The sequence below is a fragment of the Neolamprologus brichardi genome, chromosome 3, assembly GCF_056152115.1.
Source record: "Neolamprologus brichardi isolate AB-2024 chromosome 3, ASM5615211v1, whole genome shotgun sequence".
Classification (NCBI taxonomy): domain Eukaryota; kingdom Metazoa; phylum Chordata; class Actinopteri; order Cichliformes; family Cichlidae; genus Neolamprologus; species Neolamprologus brichardi.
The window spans coordinates 42,215,195-42,241,423 of record NC_142106.1 but is presented as its reverse complement, the minus strand read 5'-3'; the positions used below and the strand labels follow the sequence as shown (position 1 = coordinate 42,241,423).

At 39.7% G+C, this 26,229-nt stretch overlaps 2 protein-coding genes across 2 annotated transcripts; both read left to right on the top strand.

The window, feature by feature from the left end:
• The first annotated feature begins 10,066 nt into the window (after positions 1–10,066).
• Positions 10,067–11,282, top strand: LOC148104324 (uncharacterized). Its single transcript, XM_087839364.1, has 4 exons — positions 10,067–10,074; positions 10,296–10,423; positions 10,515–10,568; positions 10,687–11,282. The coding sequence occupies exons 2-4, from the start codon at positions 10,319–10,321 to the stop codon at positions 10,954–10,956; spliced, it is 429 nt and encodes a 142-aa protein (XP_087695490.1). The 5' UTR covers positions 10,067–10,074; positions 10,296–10,318; the 3' UTR covers positions 10,957–11,282.
• Positions 11,283–21,606: 10,324 nt separating this feature from the next.
• On the top strand, positions 21,607–22,904 carry LOC148104323 (uncharacterized). Its single transcript, XM_087839363.1, has 4 exons — positions 21,607–21,704; positions 21,934–22,061; positions 22,146–22,199; positions 22,316–22,904. The coding sequence occupies exons 1-4, from the start codon at positions 21,662–21,664 to the stop codon at positions 22,601–22,603; spliced, it is 513 nt and encodes a 170-aa protein (XP_087695489.1). The 5' UTR covers positions 21,607–21,661; the 3' UTR covers positions 22,604–22,904.
• Positions 22,905–26,229: the final 3,325 nt, after the last annotated feature.

Below are 26,229 nucleotides of genomic sequence, written 5' to 3'. Positions count from 1 at the left end.
AAACAAACCCTGCTCATCTCAAACACAGGAGAAAAGTGAGTTGCAACACAAAAAAATATTGTCACAACAAATCACGCTGACAGCTTTCACCTTTAAAAGGGTATGTAAATAGTTTACATAGATTTGAGTTATTTCATTCCAGTACCTGAAGTTTGGGGTTATAGAAAAAAAATAAAATTATTGATTCTATTGAAAGTGATGCAGACATGTTGAGAAACACCTTTTCTGCTTTTAAAAAAGGCATTAAATAATACATTAAATCATAAAACAGTAGAATGTAGATGGTGAAATAGAGGTTATTACACCATATGCACATATTATGCTTGGTATCCTAAGAAAAACTGTTGTCTTTTACTAAACTGCTTTATTTTTCCCAAAAGGTTGATTCTGTTCATCTGGATGCAGGGTTTTCAGTGGGTGAAATCATTTCACTGAAATGTTTCGTCACTTGTCCAACCTAAAGTCAGAGGATAGACTTTAAAGTTCTGATGCTGGTCTATAAAGCTCTGAATGGTTTAGGACCAAAATACATCAGTGACCTCCTGACCCAGTATGAACCTTCCAGATCCCTCAGGTCATCTGGATCCGGTCTTTTATCAGTTCCCAGAGTCAGAACCAGACACGGAGAAGCTGCATTCAAAGAAGCTGCATATGCTCCATATATCTGGAACAAACTCCCAGAAAGCCTCAGATCAGCTGAAACACTCAGTTTATTTAAATCCAGGTTGAAGACTCACTTATTCTCAGCTGCATTTAAATAAAGCACCAAATCCGCACTTAAGCTTAAATTTCAAAACTTACATTTTAACTACTGATTTTATCTACTGTTCTGATTTTATCTGTTTTGATTTTATATACTGTTTTGGTTGTTTGTTTGTTTGTTTGTTTGTTTGTTTTAATAAATTTTAAATCATGCTTTTTATTTGTTTTTGTTTCTAATGTCTCTGTAAAGCACTTTGAATCACCTTGTTGTTGAATTGTGCTATACAAATAAACTTGCCTTGCCTTGCCTTGCCTTATAAACAGTACATTTGCACAATAACTGAAACCAGCCCACTGAATGAACAATGGACAGTTCCTTGATCATTAATATGCAAATTGGCATAACCATTGATCAAAGACCACTAATCAATGGCCCTGAGTACCATTCACAGAGAGTTAGCGAATGGCTGCAATCACAGCATTGTAAGATGATGAAAGATACCCTTAGGTCTCCTGCTCAATTCAGATAGTCTTTCCCTTTTCGCGTAAATGATGCTGTGATTGAAGCCATTCCCCAAATCTCTGTGAATGGTGCTCATGACCATTGATCAATGGTTGTTGATCAATGGTCATGACTGATTTTGAAAGTGATGTGCAAGTCAGGCGTTCTCGCTGGTGAGCCTCAGCACCCTGGTCAGCTGACAACTGTCTGTTAAACCAGCGGGAATGGAGACGTCCAAAAACCTTGGAGGACTTTTGCAAATAAGTAATGTCTTATTTTGTTTCAGACAAAATGCATTTTAGGATACTTGGCTGCACCAAGTACACAGAACTCACTACTGATGCACTCTTGATAGACGCAGAGCAAGAGCACATCCAGGCATTTTGAGTCTACTTGACTTGATGTGTACTTTGAATTCGAACCAGGTAAAAAGTGACATTGGCATAATTTTTACAACAATGCCCCAATTTGCTGGGTTTTTGGGACATTCATTTATATACACTTTTTTTGAAGTCCCATCACAGCATCTAAATCAGGTCAAAATCTGGACTTTCCCTGCACAATTGAAAAACCTTGATTGATTTTCTTTTTCAGCCATTCTCTTGTAGATTTGCTGGTGTGCTTAGGATAAGTGTCCTGTTGCATGACCCAATTTGAGCCAAGCTTCAGCTATCAGGTAGAGGAATTCATGGTCAACTGTATCAATCATCATCACCCCTCCACCATTGTGACTGACAGTTTTATGAGAACTTTCATTTACCTCATTTTGAACCCTTACACAACCAGAAGATTTTTGTCATGTTTTGATATGTACACATTTTTACCATTTCTGCATATGTGGCCTGTAAATACGGTAGGTATACTGTCTGTAAAAAGGGTCTCAGAGCTGATGAGGGTTACACATGTAGGTCCATTCCTTTTCACAATTTATGTTAATAAACTATCTTATTTTAAGTTATCTCTTATGTTCATTTAGAAGTAGGAGATACAGTATTGTATTTTATTGTTGAGTCTACTCAACTTCACGATACTTTAATTTTGTCCAAGCTGTGGTTAATAATTATTAAACTAGTATAGTGCTGATAACTACAACTACTAAAAATAAGTACTGCTTTAGTTTAGTAAAGTTTACATTGTTCCTCACACCCAGAGGCACTGGCAGCATTAATGTCAAATTTTCGCTGTTCTGCATCTTGTTGATAAAACAGTTAATGATTATAAAATCCTTGGCTTTTTGGATGCATGACAAACTTCAAACATCATTATGTGTAGGTTGAATGTGTCTAATGTTTGTTTGTTTCTTATGGTTTGGCGCCCTCTTGTGATCTCAGTCAGTATTCTGTGAGCTTTATCATATCTGACTACCTCAATACAAGCGCTCAGTTAGAGGTGCAGTGTTTACTCTAGTGTGGTGGCAGATTTCTTTTCTCATATATTAATCACATATTTAATCATATCACATTAGTTATAGTAATATCACTTTCTCACTTCACTATAGTAAGAGCACTCCTGTCACTAGTTTACACGCATGTGGAAAATTAACACAGTGAGGCCATTGTAATGGGTGACGTTAAACAGATAGTGGGACTCCTTCTGCTTATCAGGGATGTAAACCTTTAGGTGATGGCCAAGCAGAAAACAAGGTCATAATTTTCTCTGTGAGGGTGGAGGTATAGCCCCCCATGAGAGGGGCCAACATGTGAGAGTTTGTGGAATGTTCTTTGTCTGTGTGTCTGTATATAAGATGTATATTGTTGCAGTGGCCACAATCCGGAGATGGTCCTGGTGTTTCACTGGGATGCTCTCTCCACATTGCAGTGTGTTTATTAAACCCACTTCAAATCAAGCTCACTGGGTGTGTTGCAGGTTATTGTTAAATTTTCCACGACACTAGTTATTCTTGGTCCATGAATGCCTGTAGGCCTCCATGCTGTGTTACAACCTTGTAAGGCATGGACAGACTAACTCAGTTTTGCTGTTGACATCTATAGTCAGCCCATTTTCTCATAGTTATACTAGAACTGGAGTCCCAAAAGCACACAGGCTAAGGCTAAGAACAGATTTACAGTTTTTATTAACAAAACAAAATAAGTCAGTTGATCAAATGTGTCCCTATGAGCAAAGGTTGAGGATTAATCAGTGAAGTGGTGATTTGTCAGGAGAATTCATTTCAGGTTCAAGCTGAACAGGTGAGGGAATCTGAGGTAGAATTTTCCCTTCCAAGGGATGAATCAAGAGGAGACAGCGAGGAGGTAACAGCTGGAACACCAAGGGTTTTCCAAGACAGATAACAAGAGAGGAACAAGGTCAGGAATCATTTCACTGGAGTGAAGACCTTGATTTGCTACTAGCTGTGGAAATAGTCTGTACTCACAGCTGCACTCACACCAGATAGCAAAGAGTGGAGGAGAGCAAAAGAAAGAAGCACTCACACAATGGGAGTTGCCAAGACCATAAATCATCACCTTTGTGAATCTTTTATCCATAAATGTGGTTTGTTTACAGGAAAGTGAAACCAGCAATAAGTACAGTTTCTCATTGTGGCGGAGCCCGGTCTGTGGCGTGGCTGCGGGGGAGGCTGATGTTTTCCCTTGTGTTGCTGTAGAAGACCTGCCCATCACTCAAGGTCTTTGCAAGACTCTGAATGATCAGCATACCAGTTTTCTCCCCTCATCAAACCCTGTGCCTGACTGATATTGACATACAAAAACTTTATTTTTCTTTTATGCATCATTCGCAGCTGTCATCCAAACCTATTGACAAATTATGTAAAAGGTGAGCAGAATTGTTTGTGCACATTTGAAATATTTAAACAGTACGTTTATTTGTTGTATGTTTTATGTACTTTTTTCCCCTCTGGTTGTCACCTTGGCATTTTCATGTGAAACAGGCAAATATCTGTGAAACAAAAAGCCTGAGGAGCTAAGTGCTAATGCTTCTGCACACAGACCACACTGCAGCATACCCCACCACACGTGCGCACACGAATGCACACACACACGCACACACAAACAGTTGTGCAAAAAACTGAGCTGTAACCACAAGCATGTATAAAAGAACTTTGTGATATCTTCATTTCTTCATTCATCAGCTTCTTTTGACATCACTGGTAAATAACTCACTATAACATGGTTTTTACAAATACTTCACATTTACTTATATAGATATTAAAACATTTCAAACTGTGGATATATGTGACCAAATATAATGTTACAACATAGTGAACTGTCTTCATGTAATATGAAACTGTAAAATTTGATCCCATCAGGCTGAGGAACGAGTGAACTTTGGTTCCGAACAGTTGAGTGAATACTTGAGCCTTATGGACCCGTTGATCACACTGATGAAGAAATCTGTGAAAGCTTTACCTGATGGCTTTCCTCTAGTTACACTTTTCTAGTGAGGAAAGTGAAATGAAACTGGGAAAAGCTGAATTTTAAATTCCATGTGAGTCATTTTATTTTTCTTAAATAATGCATCTTTTGTATCTGTGGTTAGTTTTCATTTCATATAGTACAGCTTTGCTTAACTTTAGTTTCACTACTACTGTTACTCTTTCTTTTCTTCAGAAACATGATAACAGATTAATGACCTGCTCACATTCGTGTGAACTACAACTATGCCTTCAATAGAAAATGTCTTATTTAATAAAGTTTATTATCATCATCTTCATCATTATTATTATTGTTGTTGTTATTATTATTATTATTATTATTATTATTATTATTAACGTTGTTGTGACTCGTGAGCTGGAGATTTAGAGGATCATCATTTAGCCTGGAGAAATAGTTTGTTGCTTTATAAGAAAGCCCTCCGCAAAGCCAGGACGTCTTACTATTCGTCACTGATTGAAGAAAATAAGAACAACCCCAGGTTTCTCTTCAGCACTGTAGCCAGTGTCGGATTATAATATTATTTTATGCCATGTTAGACCCCTAATTAAAGATTGTGAATTATTATGTAGTTTTAGTTTGCATTATTCTCCTGAATTAGAAGAAGGTGATAACTATTAGATTTGTTAAACTGATTTGCATTATATTAGACTGCTGATTTATTGTGAATGAATGATCTTGTTTTATGATGCATTATACTGCTGAGTTATAAGAAATACTGTTCCAGAAAGTCATCGTCTCATTTGTCCGGTTAGAAGAGAACAGAGCATACTTCCCCATCTCAGCAGGAGCAGATAAACAGGGAGCCAAGGTCGTAGCTTAGGCGCTGTGTGAGAAAGAATGTGAATGTTTAGGTGTGGAATGCACTACACACAGGCACAGCTCTTTGTTTTCAGACACCAACTTTATTTCTCGTTGTTCGTGATGACCGACCACAGTCTGACAGCTGTCGGTCACAGCTGATCTCCAGCCCACCTCCGCTCCTCTCCCGTCTCACTATAAAGGGTAAGGACAGCATCATCAGTCCAAAACGCCATCAGCTGTTTTCACCTGCGTTTCCAGCACCGCCCCGTTGAGCTCACCGCACCACCCCTCCCCTGCAGCCGCGCCCGGGACCACACCTCCGCCACACAAGGCTTTTATGATTAGGTGGGGGCCACTAGAGGCTATAAGAGTTTGATCAAGGCTCCACCATTTTGAGATCTGATGCTGTCTGCTGTATGGTGTCCATCTCCCACGCGTGTGTTTATTAAATCATCGTTTGACTTGACCCGGCCGGACCAGTGTGGTTATTTTTGGTTTTCCTCTTGTATCCATCCCCAATATTTGAATCCGTAACACCAGGCTGACAAAAAGTCAGAGCTCTGTCGAGCCAACCATCCCTTTAACGTTAACTAGTAATGACTTCATGAACTTCTTCACAAATAACATTTTTATCATTAGAGAAAAAATTACCAATAATTATCCCACAGATGTAATATTATCTACAGCTACTCTTAGTACCATTGATGTTAAGTTAGACTCTTTTTCTCCAATTGATCTTTCTGAGTTAACTTCAATAATTACTTCCTCTAAACCATCAACGTGTCTTTTAGACCCCATTCCTACAAAACTGCTCAAAGAAGTCCTGCCATTGATTAATGCTTCAATCTTAAATATGATCAACCTATCTCTAATAATCGGCTATGTACCACAGGCCTTCAAGCTGGCTGTAGTTAAACCTTTACTCAAAAAGCATCTCTAGACCCAGCAGTCTTAGCTAATTATAGGCCAATCTCCAACCTTCCTTTCATATCAAACATCCTTGAAAGAGTAGTTGTCAAACAGCTAACAGATCACCTGCAGAGGAATGGTTTATTTGACCCCAGCTCCATCTATCCATGAAGCCAGGTAACACACACCAATTAGTTAAACTGCAGGAATGTTTTAAAGACATAAAGACCTGGATGGCTGCTAACTTTCTGCTTCTTAATTCAGATAAAACTGAGGTTATTGTACTCGGCCCTGAAAATCTTAGAAATATGGTATCTAACCAGATTCTTACTCTGGATGGCATTACCTTGGCCTCCAGTAACACTGTGAGGAACCTTGGAGTCATTTTTGACCAGGATATGTCCTTCAACGCACATATTAAACAAATATGTAAAACTGCGTTCTTCCATTTGCGCAACATCTCTAAAATTAGAAATATCCTGTCTCAGAGTGACGCTGAAAAATTAGTTCATGCATTTATTACTTCCAGGCTGGACGACTGCAATTCATTATTATCAGAATGTCCAAAAAACTCACTGAAAAGCCTTCAGCTAATCCAAAATGCTGCAGCAAGAGTACTGACAGGGACTAGAAAGAGAGACCTGCTCCTCACATACAAGGTCTTAAATAATCAGGGCCCATCTTATCTTAATGACCTTGTAGTACCATATCACCCTATTAGAGCACTTCGCTCTCACTCTGCAGGCCTACTTGTTGTTCCTAGAGTATTTAAAAGTAGAATGGGAGGGAGAGCCTTCAGTTTTCAGGCCCCTCTTCTGTGGAACCAGCTTCCAGTTTGGATTCGGGAGACAGACACTATCTCTACTTTTAAGATTAGGCTTAAAACTTTTCTTTTTGCTAAAGCATATAGTTAGGGCTGGACCAGGTGACCCTGAATCCTCCCTTAGTTATGCTGCAATAGACGTAGGCTGCCGGGGGATTCCCATGATGCATTGAGTTTTTCCTTTCCAGTCACCTTTCTCACTCACTGTGTGTTAATAGACCTCTCTGCATTTAATCATATCTGTTATTAACCTCTGTCTCTCTTCCACAACATGTCTTTATCCTGTTTTTCTTCTCTCACCCCAACCGGTCGCAGCAGATGGCCGCCCCTCCCTGAGCCTGGTTCTGCCGGAGGTTTCTTCCTTTTAAACCTAGTTTTTCCTTCCCACTGTCGCCAAAGTGCTTGCTCATAGGGGGTCATGTGATTGTTGGGCTTTTCTCTGTATCTATAAAGCGCCATGAGGCGACTTTTGTTGTGATTTGGCGCTATATAAATAAAATTGAATTGAATTGAATTGTGAATGTTTTGATCATTTATTCATTTATTTGTACGGTGCAGCATTCATATTTTTGCATTGAATTGGGTTAGCCACATCTGCATGTCACTGGCAGAGACACCTTGCACCATCATGCTCCATCTATTTTTACACGTCTACTTTCCTAGTTTTTCTAGTTTCCTATATTAACTCTTTCCATAGATTTCATGTATTTGTGTAGCCCAGGGTTATTTTATGGCCAATTGTATTTTATTTAAATTTTATTTTAAGTGTTACTTTTTTGAGTATTGAGTTTACCCATGTACTATGAATGCACCATAACGCTGCTGACAGGAAGTCCAAGCTCAGGCGCATCTGTCTGCACCAAGCAACAAGCTGTCGTAGAAGTTTCCGTCCTGTTGAGGCACAGAGTTCATGTATTCTGTGAAGAATATCCTGGCTGGTTTTTCTATGTGGTAGAAATCTGCTGCTAAGGACTGAGTGGTGCCATCTAAGGACTGGATGCCAATTGTGATGTCCACAAAGGACGCTCAGTCCGAAGGCCAGCTGCTTCTTTGGTGCTTGGTGGGAGACAACGATTTCCAATTATTTATTTTTTTCATTCATGTATTTAATTTTATTTACTTTTTTTAAGGGATGTATGTTTCTTTCTTGGAATCTAAGGACACTTTGTGTTGCTACCTTTCTTTTGGGTCAGGCCTGACACCGCTTAACAAAAAACTGATGCACTAGAGGAAAGAACCGTGAACCAAAGACAATCCAAATAACGTTGAAATACTTACCAAATAGTAAATATTAAGTGCACTCAACTGAAATGGACAGCGTACCTGGTGCATTTATGGACACTTAAAGGGACGATACTGTGTGTGTGGTAAAGTCGATTATGAGACATGGCGCACCCAAGTTCATCTTGTACTCAGTGACCCTTTTGTGACGGATGCCCTCAAGTGAGAAAGATACTTGGAGCCTGTAGGGGTCACTGCATCACCAAGTGCTCATGTCACTCAGCTTGATTGTGCCTTTGGAAATGTTGAGGACAGTGAAGAGCTTTTTATTGCCTACTGCTTCTTAAGCAATTCATTAGAGGGTTCTGGGACCAAATCATCATAAGTCTCCAGCTCGAATCAAAAAAAGATTTCTTCCACCCTTATTTCCAGAGCCTCTTCTCATGTTAAGAACTGAGGAAGATCAGTGTTCAGCCAAGTTAGACCGCATGCAAAAACATTTAGGTGCAACAAAGGCTTCTGCGCATCCACACTCAGTTTTTAGTATGTGCACTTTTGACCAAGTACCATTTGCGACTCCTACTTCAGCTGACAGTGAAACTCGAACAAAAGTTCTCAAAGGAAGTTGAACAGTTAACTCATAGGCCAAGGAGCACCACCCCAAGTACTGAACCTCCTGTAAGTACTGAACCCAAGTGAAGCTAAAACTAAATGAAACTGCCGAGCTTAAAAGTCAAATAGCTGAGTTGACCAAACAAGTCCAAATGCTCATCCAACACCGAACACATTCAACCAAACATGAGAAACATGCACCCCAAAAATTATTTAGCTGTTAACACCAGGCACCCAAGGGCTGCTACTAAACGCCCTGGCACACTCAGGGCATGGTTTTGCTTTAAGTGTGGGAAGACAATCATATTGCAGTGAGCTGCTAGTCCCACACTTGTCCAAGTAAAGAATGCAGAGCTGAAAAAGAAACAGGCTGATTTTTTTTGCACGACAGGCCACAATCGTGTTTTATTTAAACTAATGGCAGCTCCTGTCATGGGACACCCAGGAGCTGAAACCAGATTCCCTCGCTCCCAAGACATTAAGTTGTGATCCTGAAATGCAAATCACATACCCATTCACTGCATAGACAGCCTAAATCTCAACCCCCCCTTGCCTCTAGGTCTCATAAGATCAAGTACTTGTTGATGGGATGCCCTGCAAATCCATAATGGACTCAGGCTCACAAGTTACAACCATTTCTGAGTCTTTTCACAAAATGCACCTTTCCCACTTTCCCATCCCATCGATACATGCCCTTCTTGAAATTGAAGGAGCTGGTGGGCAAAATGTGCCAAACTTGGGCTACGTTCAGATTCACATTACATTTCCCAAGAACATTTCAGGCAAAGAACAACAACTAGTCATTTTGACCCTTGTTGTTCCTGAATGTCACTTTAACAGTAAAATTCTGCTGTTGATAGGGACAAATGTGCTTTTAAAGCTTTATGGACAGGAAGCTAAGTGCTATTGCTTCAGCATGCAGACCACAATGCAGCACCCCCAACCACACATGCACGCGAGCACACACACTCTCACACACACACACACACTCTCTCACACACACAGTGTGTTGCGCAAAATGGGAGGTGTAATCGCAAGGATGTATAAAAGAATTTTGTGATGAGCCATATCTTCGTTTCTTCATTCATCGGCTTCTTTTGACATCACAGGTAAGTAACTCACTATAACATGATTTATACAGACTTCACATTTTCTTATATAGAAATTAAAAATGTTTCAAATTCAGTTGTTTCAGTTTTGATTTTTTGTGAATCCTTAAAGTTGTACTTTTTCAAATTTAAAATGATAACTCCACTGGATAATGAAGATGTTCAGCTGCAGTTTTGTAAACCTTCAATTCAACTCTTAACACTGTACAACTTACACTTAGAGACAGAGTTACTCAGGACAGCGATGGCGGCAGTGACTGTTTGCAGCACCACCAAAGGCTTGTTCCTCATGTTCACGCTGCTTTCTCTGGTTTGCCTTTCAAGTTCACTGATAGACAAGGACCAGCTGGTAAATTGTTTTTTTGAGTCACCACAAACAAAGTTGCTGGTGTAATTTAAATGTTTCAAAGTTCAACCACTTGTATATGCTGGATTTTCAGAAACAACTGAAAGAAAGCTATCAGAAGATAAAACAACAAATGGACAGGGTGAAGGTCAGTACATGTTTAGAGAACTGCAATAAGAAACTTGTGGATATATGTGACCAAATGTAACGTTACAACATAAAAAACTGCCTTAATGTAATATGAAACTACAATTTGATTCCATCAGGCTGGGCGTGAGGAAGTGGACTCCGGTTCCGAACTGATGAGCGAATACTTGCGCATTATGGACCCATTGATTGCACTGATGAAGAAATCTGGTGACTTTCCTCTACTTGACACATTTATGGAGTACATTAAGAATTTCGTCAAGGAAAGTAAGGCTAACATTGACAGGAAGAATAAGGAGTTGGGTGAGGAAATGGAGGAAAGAGAAATGAAACTGAGACAACTGAAAAGAATTATTGAAGTCCTCGAGGAAAAGCAAGCTGAATTGTAAATTCCATGTCAGTCATTTGATCTTTCTCTAACAATGCATCTTTTGTATCTGTGGTTAGTTTCCATTTCATATAGTACAGCTTTGCTTAACTGCAGTTTAACTTTTTTTTAGAGCTGCCTTTCTTTACTGTCTGATATTAAAAAAAAGAAAGAAAAGAAAAAGATTTCACTATCAGCTACCATTGTGCACAGGCTTATATGTGCTGATGACAACTTTTAAGAATGCATTTCCAGTAGTTACTTCTTTTTCTGCTATTGCTTAAATATAGAAGTGAAAACATAAACATAAACTTACATAAACTGCAAACTGTCACACAATAAAGACATTTTCCTACTAATGTTATTGTTTCTTTTCTTGACTTGCTCACATTCTTATGAAATGCAAGTATGCCCTCACCAGAAAGCTTATTATTATTAGTAGTAGTAGTAGTAGTATTGTTATCATTATGTTATGGTGCTTTGCAGCATTCATATTTTACCATCTGCGTGTCACTGGCACAGACACCTTTGTTAAGAAAGTCTGATAACTGGTGTTTGATGGTAACAGGAGGAACGCTTTCAATTTTTGCCCATGATGTACTTTCGCAAGCATCATGCTGCATCTTTATTTACACCTTTACTAGTTTCCTGTATTGAGTCCTTTCATGCACTTTACTCTCAGTAGTCAGATCATCAGCAGCGCATGAAGAGCCCTTGCTCTCTTTCCTGTTTTCAGACTTGGTTTTTACTTATTACTTCCTGTTTGTCTCACTTCTTGTGCCTGGTATTAAGTTTTACTTTCCCCACATCTTTAGTTCATCTGTGTCCCCTGGGTGTCTCCACAGTCACATTTCTATGTTAATATATTGTCTCAGTCGCCCATTGCACTTTGTCGAGTTGTCTCTTGTTGTCATGTGTCATCTTGTTCTCATATGTTTTGAATTCTTTAAGGTCTTTATTTTGGGTCCACAACTCAGTTGTCACACAGCAATACTTGACAGACTGCTGTTTTGACACTGTTTTTTCATTTACAATGATCTACAGCAGCGGTCCCCAACCCCCGGGCCTCGGACCGGTACCGGTCCGTGAGTCGTTTGGTACCGGGCCGCGAGAGTTGAGGCTCAGGTGTGAAATGTATAGTTTTCAGGGTTTTTATCAGTTTTCAGTGTTATTTTGTTATCGTTTTTATCGTTAACTCTGTTTTCCTGGGTCTTTTCATGTGTGTTATGAATAAATCTTCTTTTTTTCGGTACCCGTACTAGTTTTATTTTGTTGTATTTATCCGCGACACCTTAAAGGCCGGTCCATGAAAATATTGTCGGGCATAAACCGGTCCATGGCGCAAAAAAGGTTGGGGACTGATCTACAGGATCTACAGGAATCTCAATGTTGTTATAAAACCATGTAGTTTGAAGAGCCTGAAGAGAAACCTCAGGGAGGATTTTATTGACTGCAATTGGGGCCATAAATATTTGGACATAGACAGCTTTTTTCAAATTTTGGTTCTGCACGTTACCAAAGTGAATTTTAAGTGAAACAACTCAGATGAAGTGCAGACTTTCAGCTTCAATTCAGTGGGTTGAACAAAAAACAATTGTGAGGAATAAAAGCACTTTTTAACACAAACACCCAATTAATTCGACTTCATTTCAGGTGCTCAAAAGTAATTGGACAAATTAAAACGGAAAAATCCTTTGCTGGTATTGACAGCCTGAAGTCTAGAACTCATGGACATCAACAGAAGCTGGGTTTCCTCCTTTTTAATCCTGGCTCTTGTCCACCAGAGGCCAGCGTGTGGTGGGGTGTTGCACGCCGGATGCTTGCCAAGCCTTCTGTGAGCCTCGGCTCACGTCCATGACTGCTGCGCCACTGCCACTAGCCACGCGGCCGGCCACCAGAACCAACAGGCATTGTTTACACTCATGAAATGAAAGAATGGCATGCACAGTATGTGTAATACCCGTTAACCCACTTTTTACACTGTCAATGTCAGGCTTTTTTACTTAGTATGGACAAACTTTTTTTTTAATAAACAGAAAAGGGTTTCTGAAAATTTCTGCATCTCATGCATTATACATTCATCAACTTTTTCTTTTATGCATCATTCCCAGCAGTCAGGCAAATATCTGTGAAACAAAAATAAAAGTCTGAGGAAGCTAAGTTCTAATGCCTCTGCACATAGACCACACTGCAGCACACCCAACCACACGCATACACACATATACACACACACCCACAAAGAGTTGTGCAAAAAACCGAGGTGTAACCACAAGCGTGTATAAAAGAACTTTGTGATGTGCCATATCTTCATTTATTGATTCATCAGCATCTTTTGAAATCACAGGTAACTAAATCACTGTAGAATGGTTTATACAAAGACTTCTCATTTTCTTATATAGAAATTAAAACGTTTCAAATTGAGTTGTTTCAACTGGGATTCTTTGTGAATCTTTAAAGTCACACTTTTTGAAATTTAAAATGATAACTCCACTGGATAATGAAAACATTCAACTGCATTTTTTAAACCTTCAATTCAGTTATTAACACTCTGCAGGGCTCTAGAGTGCGACTAAATTTTTCAATGGTGCGACTGAAGCAACATAATGACAGATTAATGACCTGCTCACATTCTTTTGAAACGCAAATATGCTCTCACCATGAAGTTTATTATTTAATAAAGTTTATTATTATTGTGAATGTTTTGATCGTTTTTTTAATTTATTCATTAATTTATTTGTATGGTGATTTGCAGCATTCATATTTTGGGTTAACCACATCTGTGTGTCACTGGCACAGACAACTTTGTTAAGAAAGCCCGATAACTGGTGTTTGAAGGTAACTGGAGAAATGCTTTCAATGTTTGTCCATGATGTAGGGGAGACCGGGGATAGTTGTAACATTTTTGACATTTCTGTCTGTAAATTGGAGCTCTTTTAAGGTAGTGGATTCAAAATGTAATGCAAAGTATTTACATGTCTCGGCTATTAAATAGTGCAGCTATTTTCTCTGCAGCACAATTACCCATTGCATGATATGGTCTCAAACACAAAGAGTGAAATGTTACAATTAACCCCATAGTCTGGGTTAGTTGTAACATATCCTGGGGTGAAATGTAACACAATGAAATAAGGGTACTAACAAAACATTAACATGTAATCTTTGTTTATTCAACACATGAATGCACTTAGAGCCATTTATGTAGCTATGTGTGTGTGTGACAGAATGTAGTAATCTAGCTTTTGAACATATTCCAACCCCCCAAAAAAGACAAATTATGGAATTTTCTGCAACTGAATATTTCATTAATTTTGGTTTGTCTTCCTTGAGTTTGGCCTCATTGGCTCAGTGCGCATTATAACCTACAACTCTTGCACCAACTTTTGAACATAACAATGAAGCTGAAAAAATGTAGTTGTTCACCAGCATCGCAATTCCATTACTTTTTATCATGGCTTTCCTTGGTGTGGTTTGCAAAGTGCTTCAGAAAGATGAGGAAATCTGTTTCTTGCACCCATCCTGATTTATTTCCACTACCAATACTTCCTACTGGTCCATCTCTGACACAGTGGTCTGCATAATGTATGTGTGGGAACACAAACAGTGGAGGAATTGTGTTGCCAATGGCATTAACCGCATATACAAAAGCGACCAGTGAACCTCTCTCCGCTGATGTCGTTGCCCCAACTTGTTTAATATAAGTTAAAGTAATAGTGTGGTAAGTTGTAACATCTGCATTATTGTTACAACTGACCCAGACTGTTGCTGTTACAACTGACCCAGACTCCTATAGCCATGAACTAGCTAACATTACAGCCAACGGCTAAAACATTAGCACTAAAGACCTACACAGAATATATCCCCATAGACATACAAATAACATAATTTAAGTTTGATGAGTTTAACTGCAAAGCAGATAATGCTATTAGAAATTGAAATAAAGTAGAAAAACGTACTTTTTGTCATAAAAATTACTTTTTTTTTGTGTTAAATTGTCTGTGTTTGACAAAATGTGCTGATTTTTCACATGTGATAGCAGTTCTGAATTGGGCATGCACAGGATGAGTCACATCATTTGAAACTTAGCCCCGATTGGAGAAATTGGAAGTGTTACAACTGACCCACGTTACAACTATCCCCGGTCTCCCCTACATTCATAAGCATTTGTTGTGCTTAAGTGCCTCAAAAATGCTTTGCTTTTTATTAATAAGCGTTATAATAAGTGTGGGCGACCGTGGTTCAGGGGGTTGGGAAGCTCATCTTGTAACCGGAAAGTTACCGGTAGGCGGTAGGTGAAGTGCCTTGGGCCTACTGGTGATGGCCAGAGGGGCTGATGGCGCGATATGGCACCCTCGCTTGCGGCCACGCCCCAGGGCAGCTGTTGCTACAACTGTAGCTTGCCTCCACCAGTGTGTGAATGAATAGTGGAATTGTAAAGTGCTTTGAGGGTCTCAAAAAGAGGTATATAAATGCAATCCATTATTATTATAAAGTTATATAGTGTAGTAATTAAGTGGACACGGCCCTGAATAATAAAGGCTCTTACAGCGTGTCACTCTCTTAGAAATAAGTTTGCAGGAGACTCTCGCCCACACTTGGCTGCAAAAAGTAGAGATAACTGGAAACGGTCAGAGGAGAAGTAGGGCAAGGTTGCAGCTTCGCTGGAGCTGAGAAAAGATATGTTGCAGCTAATAGATAATAACCTATGAGTACGCTATGCAACGTGACTACTTAATGCTTGTGTAACACTATTGTTTAGACTAGAATGGGACACCCTGTAATAAAACTGTGTGACATGTTGCGATTCTCTGCAACATGTCACACAGAATGCATCTCCCTTCTAGAAGTATTGTGTAAGAGAATAAAAGTGTGAAATGGTCTATTGAGCAGTGTTTAGTCTTTCATCGGATGCCTACGAGGAATCAAAAGAACTCAGGGAAGTGTTGATATTTAATACCATCTATATTTACACTTTTTCTAGTTTCCTGTATTAACTCTTTCCATACATTTTGTGTATTTCTGTAGCCCAGGGTTATTTTATTGCCAATGGTATTTTATTTTTATATTATTTTAAATGTTACTTTTTTGAGCACCGTAGCGCTACTCACAGGAAGTCCCTGCTCAGTGCGAGGTTATTATTGTTTTCCATTGCATCTGTCTGCGCAGGGAGAGGGAACAACTGTGAACTAAAGACAATCCAAATAACATTGATACCAAATACAAAATATTAAGTGAAATGGACAGTGTACCTGGTCCATTTATGGACACTTAAAGGGACAGTATTGAACATTTTGAAGGTCGAATTATTCGGGTGAACGAAATGTTTGGAGGGGTTTAAATGTTTTGGTTCATGTCTATGTTTTTTGGAGCAAATGAAATGTTCCAAATTTTAATAGTCTTAATTCACATTTTTTTCCTCTAAGCTGGGTTTTCTCTGCCAGTCTCCTTATGATCCTAATTGAACCTAACAAGAGCAGATTTTAAATGTTTGTTGTTGTTTTTTTTTACTTTAGATGACAGATTACTGTGGATTCTATTATTTCTGACTGCTCAGTTAAAAAGGGTGACTAGTGGCGAACCAGCCAGGAGATTGGTACATTGGTTTTTATCTCCAACTCATACGACAACACTGTGTAACACATTTATTTTCGAAAATGGAATTTGACCTCTGTGAACACTTTCAAGCTGACAGCCAGAAAACCCTGTTTGTTACAGGCATTGAAAGACGCTGTAGTGGTGACGATATAACAAATGTTTGTCCGAGGTGAACGGTACAATCTCTAAAGTCGCCAGGGTCCCAGATGAGCCACGTCAGCCCGAAGGCAGAACACTTATAGTGTACGAGTCTGAACAGGCTATCTTAAAGATAGACCCTTCTGCCTTAGGGGAAGTTATCAGTTCTGAATCTATGAGGTAGTGGCTTCCTTAGGCTTCCTTAGCATTTTTCAAGGTGAGTTGCAGGCCAGCCCTACACCGCACACTGAGACACGATCGCTTGTTGAACATAACATTAACCCTTAAGAGCCCAGACCTATTTCTACTTTCATGAAAATTACGGGGGTCTTATATCAAATGAATCATATATAACCAAGTCTCTAAGTGTAAAGGGGCAGTGACACCAGTGTCACTGTGGGTCCTTAAGGGTTAATACGACAGCTGACAACATTCCCAATATTGATTAAAGTGAACCTGTAGAGCCCACAAGTGCATTCAGGGCACATACTGATACTTTTGCTAGTTCGGTGCATATAGACGAGGGCATTTACAACCCTTCGCATATTCAGAAAGTAGTGGTTGAACATATTATTCCTAATGAGCAACTCACCCACCCCTTACAAGCACCACTTACGACTCCTACTTCAACTGACAGTGAAACTGTGAAACTCGAACAAAAAGTCAATGAGCTCTCAAAGGAAGTTGAACAGTTAACACAAAGGCCAAGGAGCACCACCCCAAGTACTGAACCTCCTGTAAGCACTAAACCCTAATCTGTGAAACTAAAACCAAATGAAACTGCCGAGCTTGAAAGTCAAATAGCTGAGTTGACCAAACAAGTCCAAACCGACCGATCCAATATACAGTATCGGTCCGATCCTGACCTAAATTATTGGATCGGATATCGGGGAGAAAATAAATTGTAATCCGATCCTTTAAATATCACAAATTCACCTCACAAAACTTGCAACATGGTGTAAACCAGGTAGTGACCTGAAATTTCAGTTGTTAGTCGTTATAAGAATTGTTTGTGAACTAAAAAGTAAAGAATCTTTGTCCTGTTTGTCCGTGAGCCCAGCGTGTGCTCCCGACGCAGGGGAAACAAGTTCTGTCGGGGATACCTGCCTTGGCACGACACCTGTTTAAACAGTTTCGTGGTTTGAAAAAAAAGCTATAAAAACATTTTTTCATTACACACAAATTGCACAAAGCTCAGCCTGAGGTTAAATGTGATAGAAACAGCTTACACTGACATCCATCTTGATAAAAGATAAGTATCGAGAGAAGCCGTGTTTGCATTGATTTCCACTGTTTTGTCCTTGAGTCGCATGAGCCATAAAGGTTACCTGGTGGATTGCTTCTCAAGTTGGCTTTATTACACGTTCCTTTAATGCCAGCATGTCATTGTACACAATGTCAGTGACCATGCTGTTACGTTGCAGTCAAAGCAGCATTGTTTTTTGGAATTCTTATATAGCTTGACAGCATTAGCTTGCTGCATTATATAGATTAACAGCATTATTTTGCTGCATTAGAGTATGAGAGTGTCATCTTAAGGTCAGGCCTTCTTGTAAGGGCAGGCTTCTGTGTAGCTGCAGGAGAAAATAGCCAGACAGAGAAAATAGCATTTAAAGGAAATGGTACAGAAAAAACAGCACTAACGACTGTCTAACACATCTGAATAAGTATAGACAAAGATATAACCCAGCATAGATTGGAAAGCAGAACTAGACAGTGAAGCTTAAGGTGCATGGAGAGTTCATGTAAAGGTCACACACACAGATAGTAAGTGAGGGCATGTGCAGGGAAATAGAAAATAAAGTTGAGACAGATAATATAGGGAGGTGTTTTGATTGAAACTGTGCATGAATAATGGGGCAAACAACACAGAGTACTAACCACATAGACAGATGCTGACCAATGTTCCCTCTAATTTTTCATGTGTCTGAGCGAACACACAAACTCTCTGAGCGGTGCCTTGGACCACTGTGAGCGACATCAGACGTGTGCACTGTGGTCACGCCGGCATCGAATCCATCCAAGTTTCATGGTTTATTAAAATAATCAAATTACAGCATTTACATTTATGTTAGACTACTTTTAATTAACTGCTTTAGCCCATTTACAATGAAAATGTAAAAAAACCAAAAAAATAGTCATTGACCTGTGCAGTATGTCAACACTATTGGAAGTAAAAATAACTTGAACTTTTTAGCTTTATATATATATATATATATATATATATATATATATATATATAAAGCTCTGACTTGTATTATGAGTATGAGTATGTGGTGTGGTAGCTCCAATTTTTTTTTTTTTAAATGCAGCCAATGCGCTTTTAAATAAACATTTCAAACTATTTACAGAACAATCAGCTGTTCTGCATCAAATCTGATGCCACACAAATTATTTGTGCCACTCCAAAAAATAATTTCTGTCCACTATGAGATAAAGGAGAACATAAAAAGCCTGATACCTGCAGGCCTGACAACAGGAGTTGAATCACTCCTGTAACATTCAGCAGTCGCCTCATTTTTCTGACACACACAACAAAACTATTGACTACACTACACACTAACTACAAAGATTTGCGCTAAACGTCTCAAATCTCTCACATCTCAAAACACCGCCGTCACTCCTAAAACTTCCCCCCGTTTCTTAACAACTAGATGCCACGTTGCCATATCATTTTTTGATTGGTCAACATGGTACTTTTTTCGACGAATAGGAAAGACAGAGGGGGGTGGGGTTTGTTTTTGCTCACAGGTGACTGCTTTCGAGCGTTTTCCTTATAAAACGCTGTTTTTACCGTTTCTTCCCGCGGTAAATATAAACAACGATAGTATTCAGGAAGAAAACCAAACATTGCATATATTTTTATCACAACTCTGGTTTTACGCGGACTATCAACACAAAATCAAAACTAGTATAAAGTCCACACTTTTTCCGTCAATTGTTCCGTCTGTCCTGCTCACAATCCCAATGGTTGTACACGTTGTCATTAACGTGGCTTCACTCCACATCAGTCACTCCGCTTTGCTAGCTAAAACACCGGTGTCGGCACATAAGGACGCTGTCATAGCCTGTCAACGACGTTGATTAGCTGCGTATATACGAATGTGAATCGCATTATTGGCTGGACTATGGGATAAGGTTCTAATCCCATATGGGAGCAGCCAGTCACTTACTGACTAACACTGCAAAACAGAATTGTTAAAGTATTAATTTCAATTTCAATTGAGGTTAGATTTTTTTTTTTGTAGGCAACGCAGATTTTCTGTGCGCAGAGGCCGTGCCAGCAGTGCGCAATTGCGCACGTGCGCAGCTTAGAGGAAACATTGATGCTGACTGAGGAAGTCTGAAAGCAGTATAAATGTAACAGATCCAGGGACTGCCCTTCTGATCTACAGATGGCTTTCGCGCTATGTACATCTCCCGCGTACATGGTGAATAAAGAATTGATGGAATAAGCGTTCTGTCTTGAGTCGTTTTTCTTGTACCAGGTCAGAATCAAAGGACCGGGGAGGGAATCCAATTCCCAACAGTTGCTCCAGCTTGTGCGGCCCAACATGTTTCCCCACTAGAATCGCGTCAAACTCTGAATCTTACAAGTCGAAAGGAACCAAACAACGACAACCACACATTCAATCTTGATGATTCTCCCATCCCAGAACGTATTCTGGAAAAGCTGAGATCCATCCCCGAAATTTTTGTTCTCGATGACATATCACATGGCCACGCCACAGCTGTAAAACACCAAATCAAATCAAAAAGCACTTCAAAGAGTGGCCAAGGCCCATACAACCAAGTGACAGGGAGGCTGTAAAACAACATCTAAGAGAACTACTTGATGCAGGTATCATTTGAGAGTCACAAAGTCTTTTTGCCTCATCAATTGTATTGGTAAGGAAAAAGAATGGCTCAAAAAGGCTATGCATAGATTACTGTATTAAATCTAAGAACTGTCCGAGATGCATATGCCCTGCCGAATATTGAGGAGACATTTACAGCTGTCACTGAAGCTAAATTGTTTTCGGTCATGGACCTTAAGTCTAGTTACTATCAGGTACAGGTAGCCAAGGATGACAAGCCTAAGACAGCCTTCGTGTGTCCCCCTTGGTCTTTATTTATATACAACAGTAGGTGCGTTGTGTATATGTCCGTGTGCATGTGTGCCAGGAGAAGCTCCTCTACCTGGTACCTGCTTGTTAAGCTCTTATCTAGCAGGTACTGCTCCTTTCCTGCATGATAACGGGTCACAGTGAATTAAAACAACAGTCTGCTGTCCCTCTGCAAAATCTTCACTCCTTTGTTTGTGAAACACAGTTTTGTAGGAGCGACCCTATCATAAAACCCCCCACGGTGTGCTGCAAACTCTGTGTCTATGTGCACGAGCACGAGTGCCTGTGTGTGCGCGTACCCGTATGTCTATGTGAGTGCACGTGAGTGAGTGTGCGTGTGGATGTGTGTGCGTAACAGTTAAAGCACTATGTGCGTATATCTCTATGTACGTGCCTTCCCGAAGGTCATAAAAGCCCATCTCCCTTCCAAACCAAAGTTATTTAGTTACAAACCTTGAGACTCCCACCCAGGCATGCCCTGAGGAATTTCCACTCAACATTAACCTCTCTTTGTCTCACTTTCACAGTTCAAACTGGGGGAGGGCCTCCTAGAAATCTACTCCTAAATTCCTGACACACTCAGGCCTTCATTACATCAAGGGCAGTGTCAGTGTCTCTACAATAATTCTACATTCTAACACATTTCTGAACTCTAAAATAGGCTACGCATATCTTCAAAACTTATATTATTAAAAGATTATACTGACTACTAAGTACAATTTTCTATTGACAGAAACAAAACTGAAAGTCTGAGGAAGCTAACTGTTAATGCCTCTGCACGCAGACCACACTGCAGCACACCCAACCGCATGCCCACACACACACACACACACACACACACACACACAAAATGGGAGGTGTAACCACAAGCATGTATAAAAGAACTTTGTGATGAGCCGTATCTTCATTTCTTCATTCATCAGCTTCATCACAGGTAAGTTACTCACTATAACATGGTTTATACAGACTTCACATTTTCCTATAAAGAAATTAAACGTTTTAGATTGAGTTGTAATTTGAGTTTTCCAATTGTGATTCTTTGTAAATCTTTAAAGTTGCACTTTTTAAAATTTAAAATGATAACTCCACTGGATAACGAAGATGTTCATCTGTAGTTTGTAAACTTTCAATTCAATTCTTAACACTGTACAACTTACACTTAGAGACAGAGTTACTCAGAAGAGTGATGGCGGCAGTGACTGTTTGCAGCACCACCAAAGGCTTGTTCCTCATGTTCACGCTGCTGTCTCTGGTTTCCCTTTCAAGTGCTCTGATAGACAAGGACCAGCTGGTAAATAGTTTTTTCTTAACCTTCAGTAATTTTGCGAGTTGTAATATTTTTTTAGTGTAACCACTTGTATATGATTGATTTCAGAAACAATTCAAAGAAAACTATCAGATCATGAAGCAACATCTGGACAAACTGAAGGTCAGTGCATGTTCAGAGAACTGCAATAAGAAACTCATAGATATATATGACCAAATATACCGTTACAACATAGTAAACTGCCTTCCTGTAATATGAAACTGTTAAATTTCCATCAGGCTCAGCGTGAGGAAGAGGTGAACTTCAATTCCGAACTGTTGAGTGAATACTTGAAGCTTATGGATCCGTTGATCGAAGGGATGAAGAGATCTATGAAAGATTCACCTGATGGTTTTTATGAAGAAGTCACACTTATGGAGAGCTATAAGAATTTAGTGGCGGTGATTAAGATTGAAATTGACAGGAAGAATAAGAACTTGGGTGAGAAAATGGAGGAAACTGAAAAGGAACTGGGAGAGCTGAACAAACGGATTAAATGCATTGAGGAACACCGAGATGAATTGTAACTTCCATGCCAGTCATTTCATTTTTCTTTATTAATCTGTTGTATCTCTGGTTAGTTTCCATTTTATATAGTACAGCTTTGCTTAACTTCAGTTTAACTTTTATTTAGAGCTTTCCTTCTTCTTTACTGTCTGATATTAAAAAAAGATTTCACTATTGGCCACCATTGTGCACATGCTTATATGTGCTGATGACGACTGTTAAGAATACATTTCCAGTAGTTTTTCTGCCATTAATTAAATATAAATTGGAAACAAACATATAAACTGCAAACTGCCACACATTAAAGACATTTACCTACTACTACTATTGTTTCTTTTCCTCGGCAACATAATGATTAATTACCTGGTCACATTCTTGTGAAATGCAAGTATGCCCTCACCAGAAAGTTTCTGCTGTTTATAATTGATGATGGTATTCATAATTTAATACAATAATAATAACTATTATTATTATTGTTAGTAGTAGTAGTAGTATTGCGAATGTTTGACCTTTTTTTTTTTCATTTATTTGTATAGTGCTGCAGCATTGATAGTTTTGCATTGAATTGGGTTAACCACATCTGTGTGTCACTGGCACAGACACCCTTGTTAAGAAAGCCTGATTACTGGTGCATGATGGTAACTGGAGAAACGCTTTCACTGTTTGTCCATAATGTACTTTCATAAGCATCATGCTGCATCTTACACCTTTACTAGTTTCCTGTATTGACTCCTTCCATACACCTCACTCTCAGTAGTCAGATCATGTTTTTTGGTCCCTTCAGTTGTTTATTATTAATGATCTTCAGGGTGATTCTTAGTAGTGATGGGATTTCCAGCTCTTTTTAGAGAACCGGCTCTTTCGGCTCCGAACCGGCTCTTCAGGTTGTTTTGTTGCTTTAATTAATTTATTATTAACAATAATATAAAATTATGCACAAAAGGAATTACTAATATAAAAAAAGTGGTTTTATTTATATATGTTTATATATAAATATATGCGGTGGCCCCTAGAAACAAAACACGTACAAACCCAAAACCCATTTCTAGCATTAACTGAACTTCCACAACAGAGCTACTAGATCACTTAAATTACACAATTGAAAGCATGTGTGTATTGTTTGTGTATTTATACACAAGCACTCATATATGTTCAAATAATTAAAAAAAAAAAGTTCAGTTACCTGTTACTACCACACACCAAATCCGGTTGTTGGTACTTCTTGGCTTGTGTAGCCACCAGCTAACAAAAGCTCAACACTGCGCCTAGCACCCTGGAGCACTTCTGTTGTGTTTTGTGCGTGTTTTGAAGTTTGTACGTGCTTTGTCTCTAGGGGCCACCGTAAATATACTTTTATTTATTCACTCCACATAAAATGTAATAAGTAAATCATATAATACAAAAACCAACTATTCACATTTCACCTTTTAACTATTTAAATTTTCAGCTTTTTCCTTTTAAACAAATTTAAAGTGAAACAACACAAAACGCTGCAAACAACAACAGAATTAAATATAAATTAAAATATGAAAACAAAAAGAAGATGCATATTCTCTGTCATATGGGCCCGCAGGAATAAACTTTCTGAATCCTTTATCATCTGCAACTGAAAATAGTTGTGTATGATTACTATACCTTTCTAATGTGATGTTGTTGTCCCTGGATCTCTTTCTCTCTCTCTCCCTCTTCCCAGCGCAAAGCAAAAGGCTCGCGTGCCGAGTGGAGCGGAAAAAAGGTGCAAAAGAGGGTGAGAGAAAGAAAGAAAAAAAACCACGGGTCCCAATAAGGAGCTGGCTCGCGTCGTTCACTTCAAAGACCCGGCTCTAAGAGCCGTTTCGTTCGTTTGGGCATTCGTTTACATATAGTTCTCTTGAAGTCCCACCATCCATCCATCCATTTTGCTCCGCTTACCGGGGCTGGGTCGCAGGGGCAGCAGCCCAAGTGGAGAAGCCTAGACCTCCCTGTCCCCAGCCACCTCCTCCAGCTTATCGGGGGGAACACCAAAGCGTTCCCAGGCCAGCCGAGAGACATAATCTCTCCAGCGTGTCCTGGGTCTGCCCCGGGACCTCCTCCCGGTGGGACATGCCCGGAAAACCTCAGTGACTGTTTGCAGCACCACCAAAGGCTTGTTCCTCATGTTCACGCTGCTGTTTCTGGTTTGCCTTTCAAGTGCACTGATAGACAAGGACCAGCTGGTAAATTGTTTTTTCTTAAGCTTCAGTAATTTTGCAAGTCACCACAAACAAAGTTGTTGGTGTAACTTTTTTTTTAAGTGTAACCACCTGTATATGCTGGATTTTCAGAAACAACTGAAAGAAAACTATCAGAACATAAAACAAGAGACGGACAGACTGAAGGTCAGTACATGTTCAGAGAACTGCGGACATATATGACCAAATATAACGTAGTAAACTGCATTCATGTAATATGAAACTGTTAAATTTGATCTCATCAGGCTCAGCATGAGGAAGAGGTGAACTTCAGTTTTGAACAGTTGAGTGAATACTTGAGCCTTATGTACCACTGATGACAGTTCACTGAGGACTCACAGGCAGGACTCCGATTCTTGGAATGAACACATTGGGATTTATTGCAACACGTTCTCACTCCCAAACCGTAACATTTTACGCTAGGTGACAAATCGTCAACATATTACGTTTTCGGCTACCCACCACGTTCCTAAATGACCTCGGAAAAATGAGGAAATACGAGAACCATATGGACTCAATCTACACATGTTCGCTCTTTTTCTTCAAATCTCTTAGAAACACGCTATTTAACATCATTAAAGTCCTGGTTAAGATCAGGAAAAAGGTTATGGTTAGGGCTAGGGATAAGGTTAGGTTTAGAGCTGGAATACAGGGCTGGAACGTCTATTACCGCGGGAGCATCATTGCACTGGATTTCGGCCATAACCCGCCGCGTACCATAAGAACGCCGAAGGTCTCCTTTTGCGTTCCTCAGGAACGCCGCGGGACGTGACAAAACGTCGGCATGTTACGCCTCGGGAGTGAGAACGGGCTGTTTATTAAACACTTCACCAGGTTTATGTACAAAGAGTGCAGGGGATACTGCAATATACAGCGGTGACAGGGGCAAGGGCTCTGGCAAATCCAGAGAGGGGAAGACAGGAAAAAACACTCTCTCCTCTTCGGTCACACGCTGCTCGCTGCCAGCCAATCTCCAATCACTCACAATAAGAATCTTCTCAGGAAACACAGTGACAGATCCAGGAAATCTATGTAGAGGACACACATTAGCACAAAGGCACAGAACCAGCAAGAGCTATCAACTATATTTTGAGTCACATGACGATCCAGCGATGAGTAGCTGCCATCCTCTGGTTTAAACGTTGACAGCGATAATGAGGCACAGGTGTTTCCTCTTCACAGGTGCGTGGGCCGAGGACGTGAACCTGCAACGAGTTCTACCCAGGCGAGAGAGGGGGGGAGAGAGAGAAACAAAAACACTACTGATCAGCTACCTGCTGATCCATCGGGGCGTGACTGAAGAAAGCTGCGAAAATTTTACCTGGTTTTCCTTGAATTGACACATTTATGGAAAACATTAAGAATTACGTGAAGGAAAGTAAGGCTAATATTGTCAGGGAGAATGAGGAGTAGAGTGCTGCGTCTTTACTTACACT

What these genes read in the sequence shown, in the direction of transcription:
- LOC148104323 (XM_087839363.1), top strand. Translation starts at nt 21,662, where the DNA reads ATGAGCCGTATCTTCATTTCTTCATTCATCAGCTTCATCACAG. An exon ending in TGATAGACAAGGACCAGCTG is followed by an intron (nt 22,062 to 22,145) that starts GTAAATAGTTTT and finishes GATTGATTTCAG; the next exon opens with AAACAATTCAAAGAAAACTA. An exon ending in AACATCTGGACAAACTGAAG is followed by an intron (nt 22,200 to 22,315) that starts GTCAGTGCATGT and finishes AATTTCCATCAG; the next exon opens with GCTCAGCGTGAGGAAGAGGT.
- LOC148104324 (XM_087839364.1), top strand. Translation starts at nt 10,319, where the DNA reads ATGGCGGCAGTGACTGTTTGCAGCACCACCAAAGGCTTGTTCCTCATG. An exon ending in TGATAGACAAGGACCAGCTG is followed by an intron (nt 10,424 to 10,514) that starts GTAAATTGTTTT and finishes CTGGATTTTCAG; the next exon opens with AAACAACTGAAAGAAAGCTA. An exon ending in AACAAATGGACAGGGTGAAG is followed by an intron (nt 10,569 to 10,686) that starts GTCAGTACATGT and finishes TGATTCCATCAG; the next exon opens with GCTGGGCGTGAGGAAGTGGA.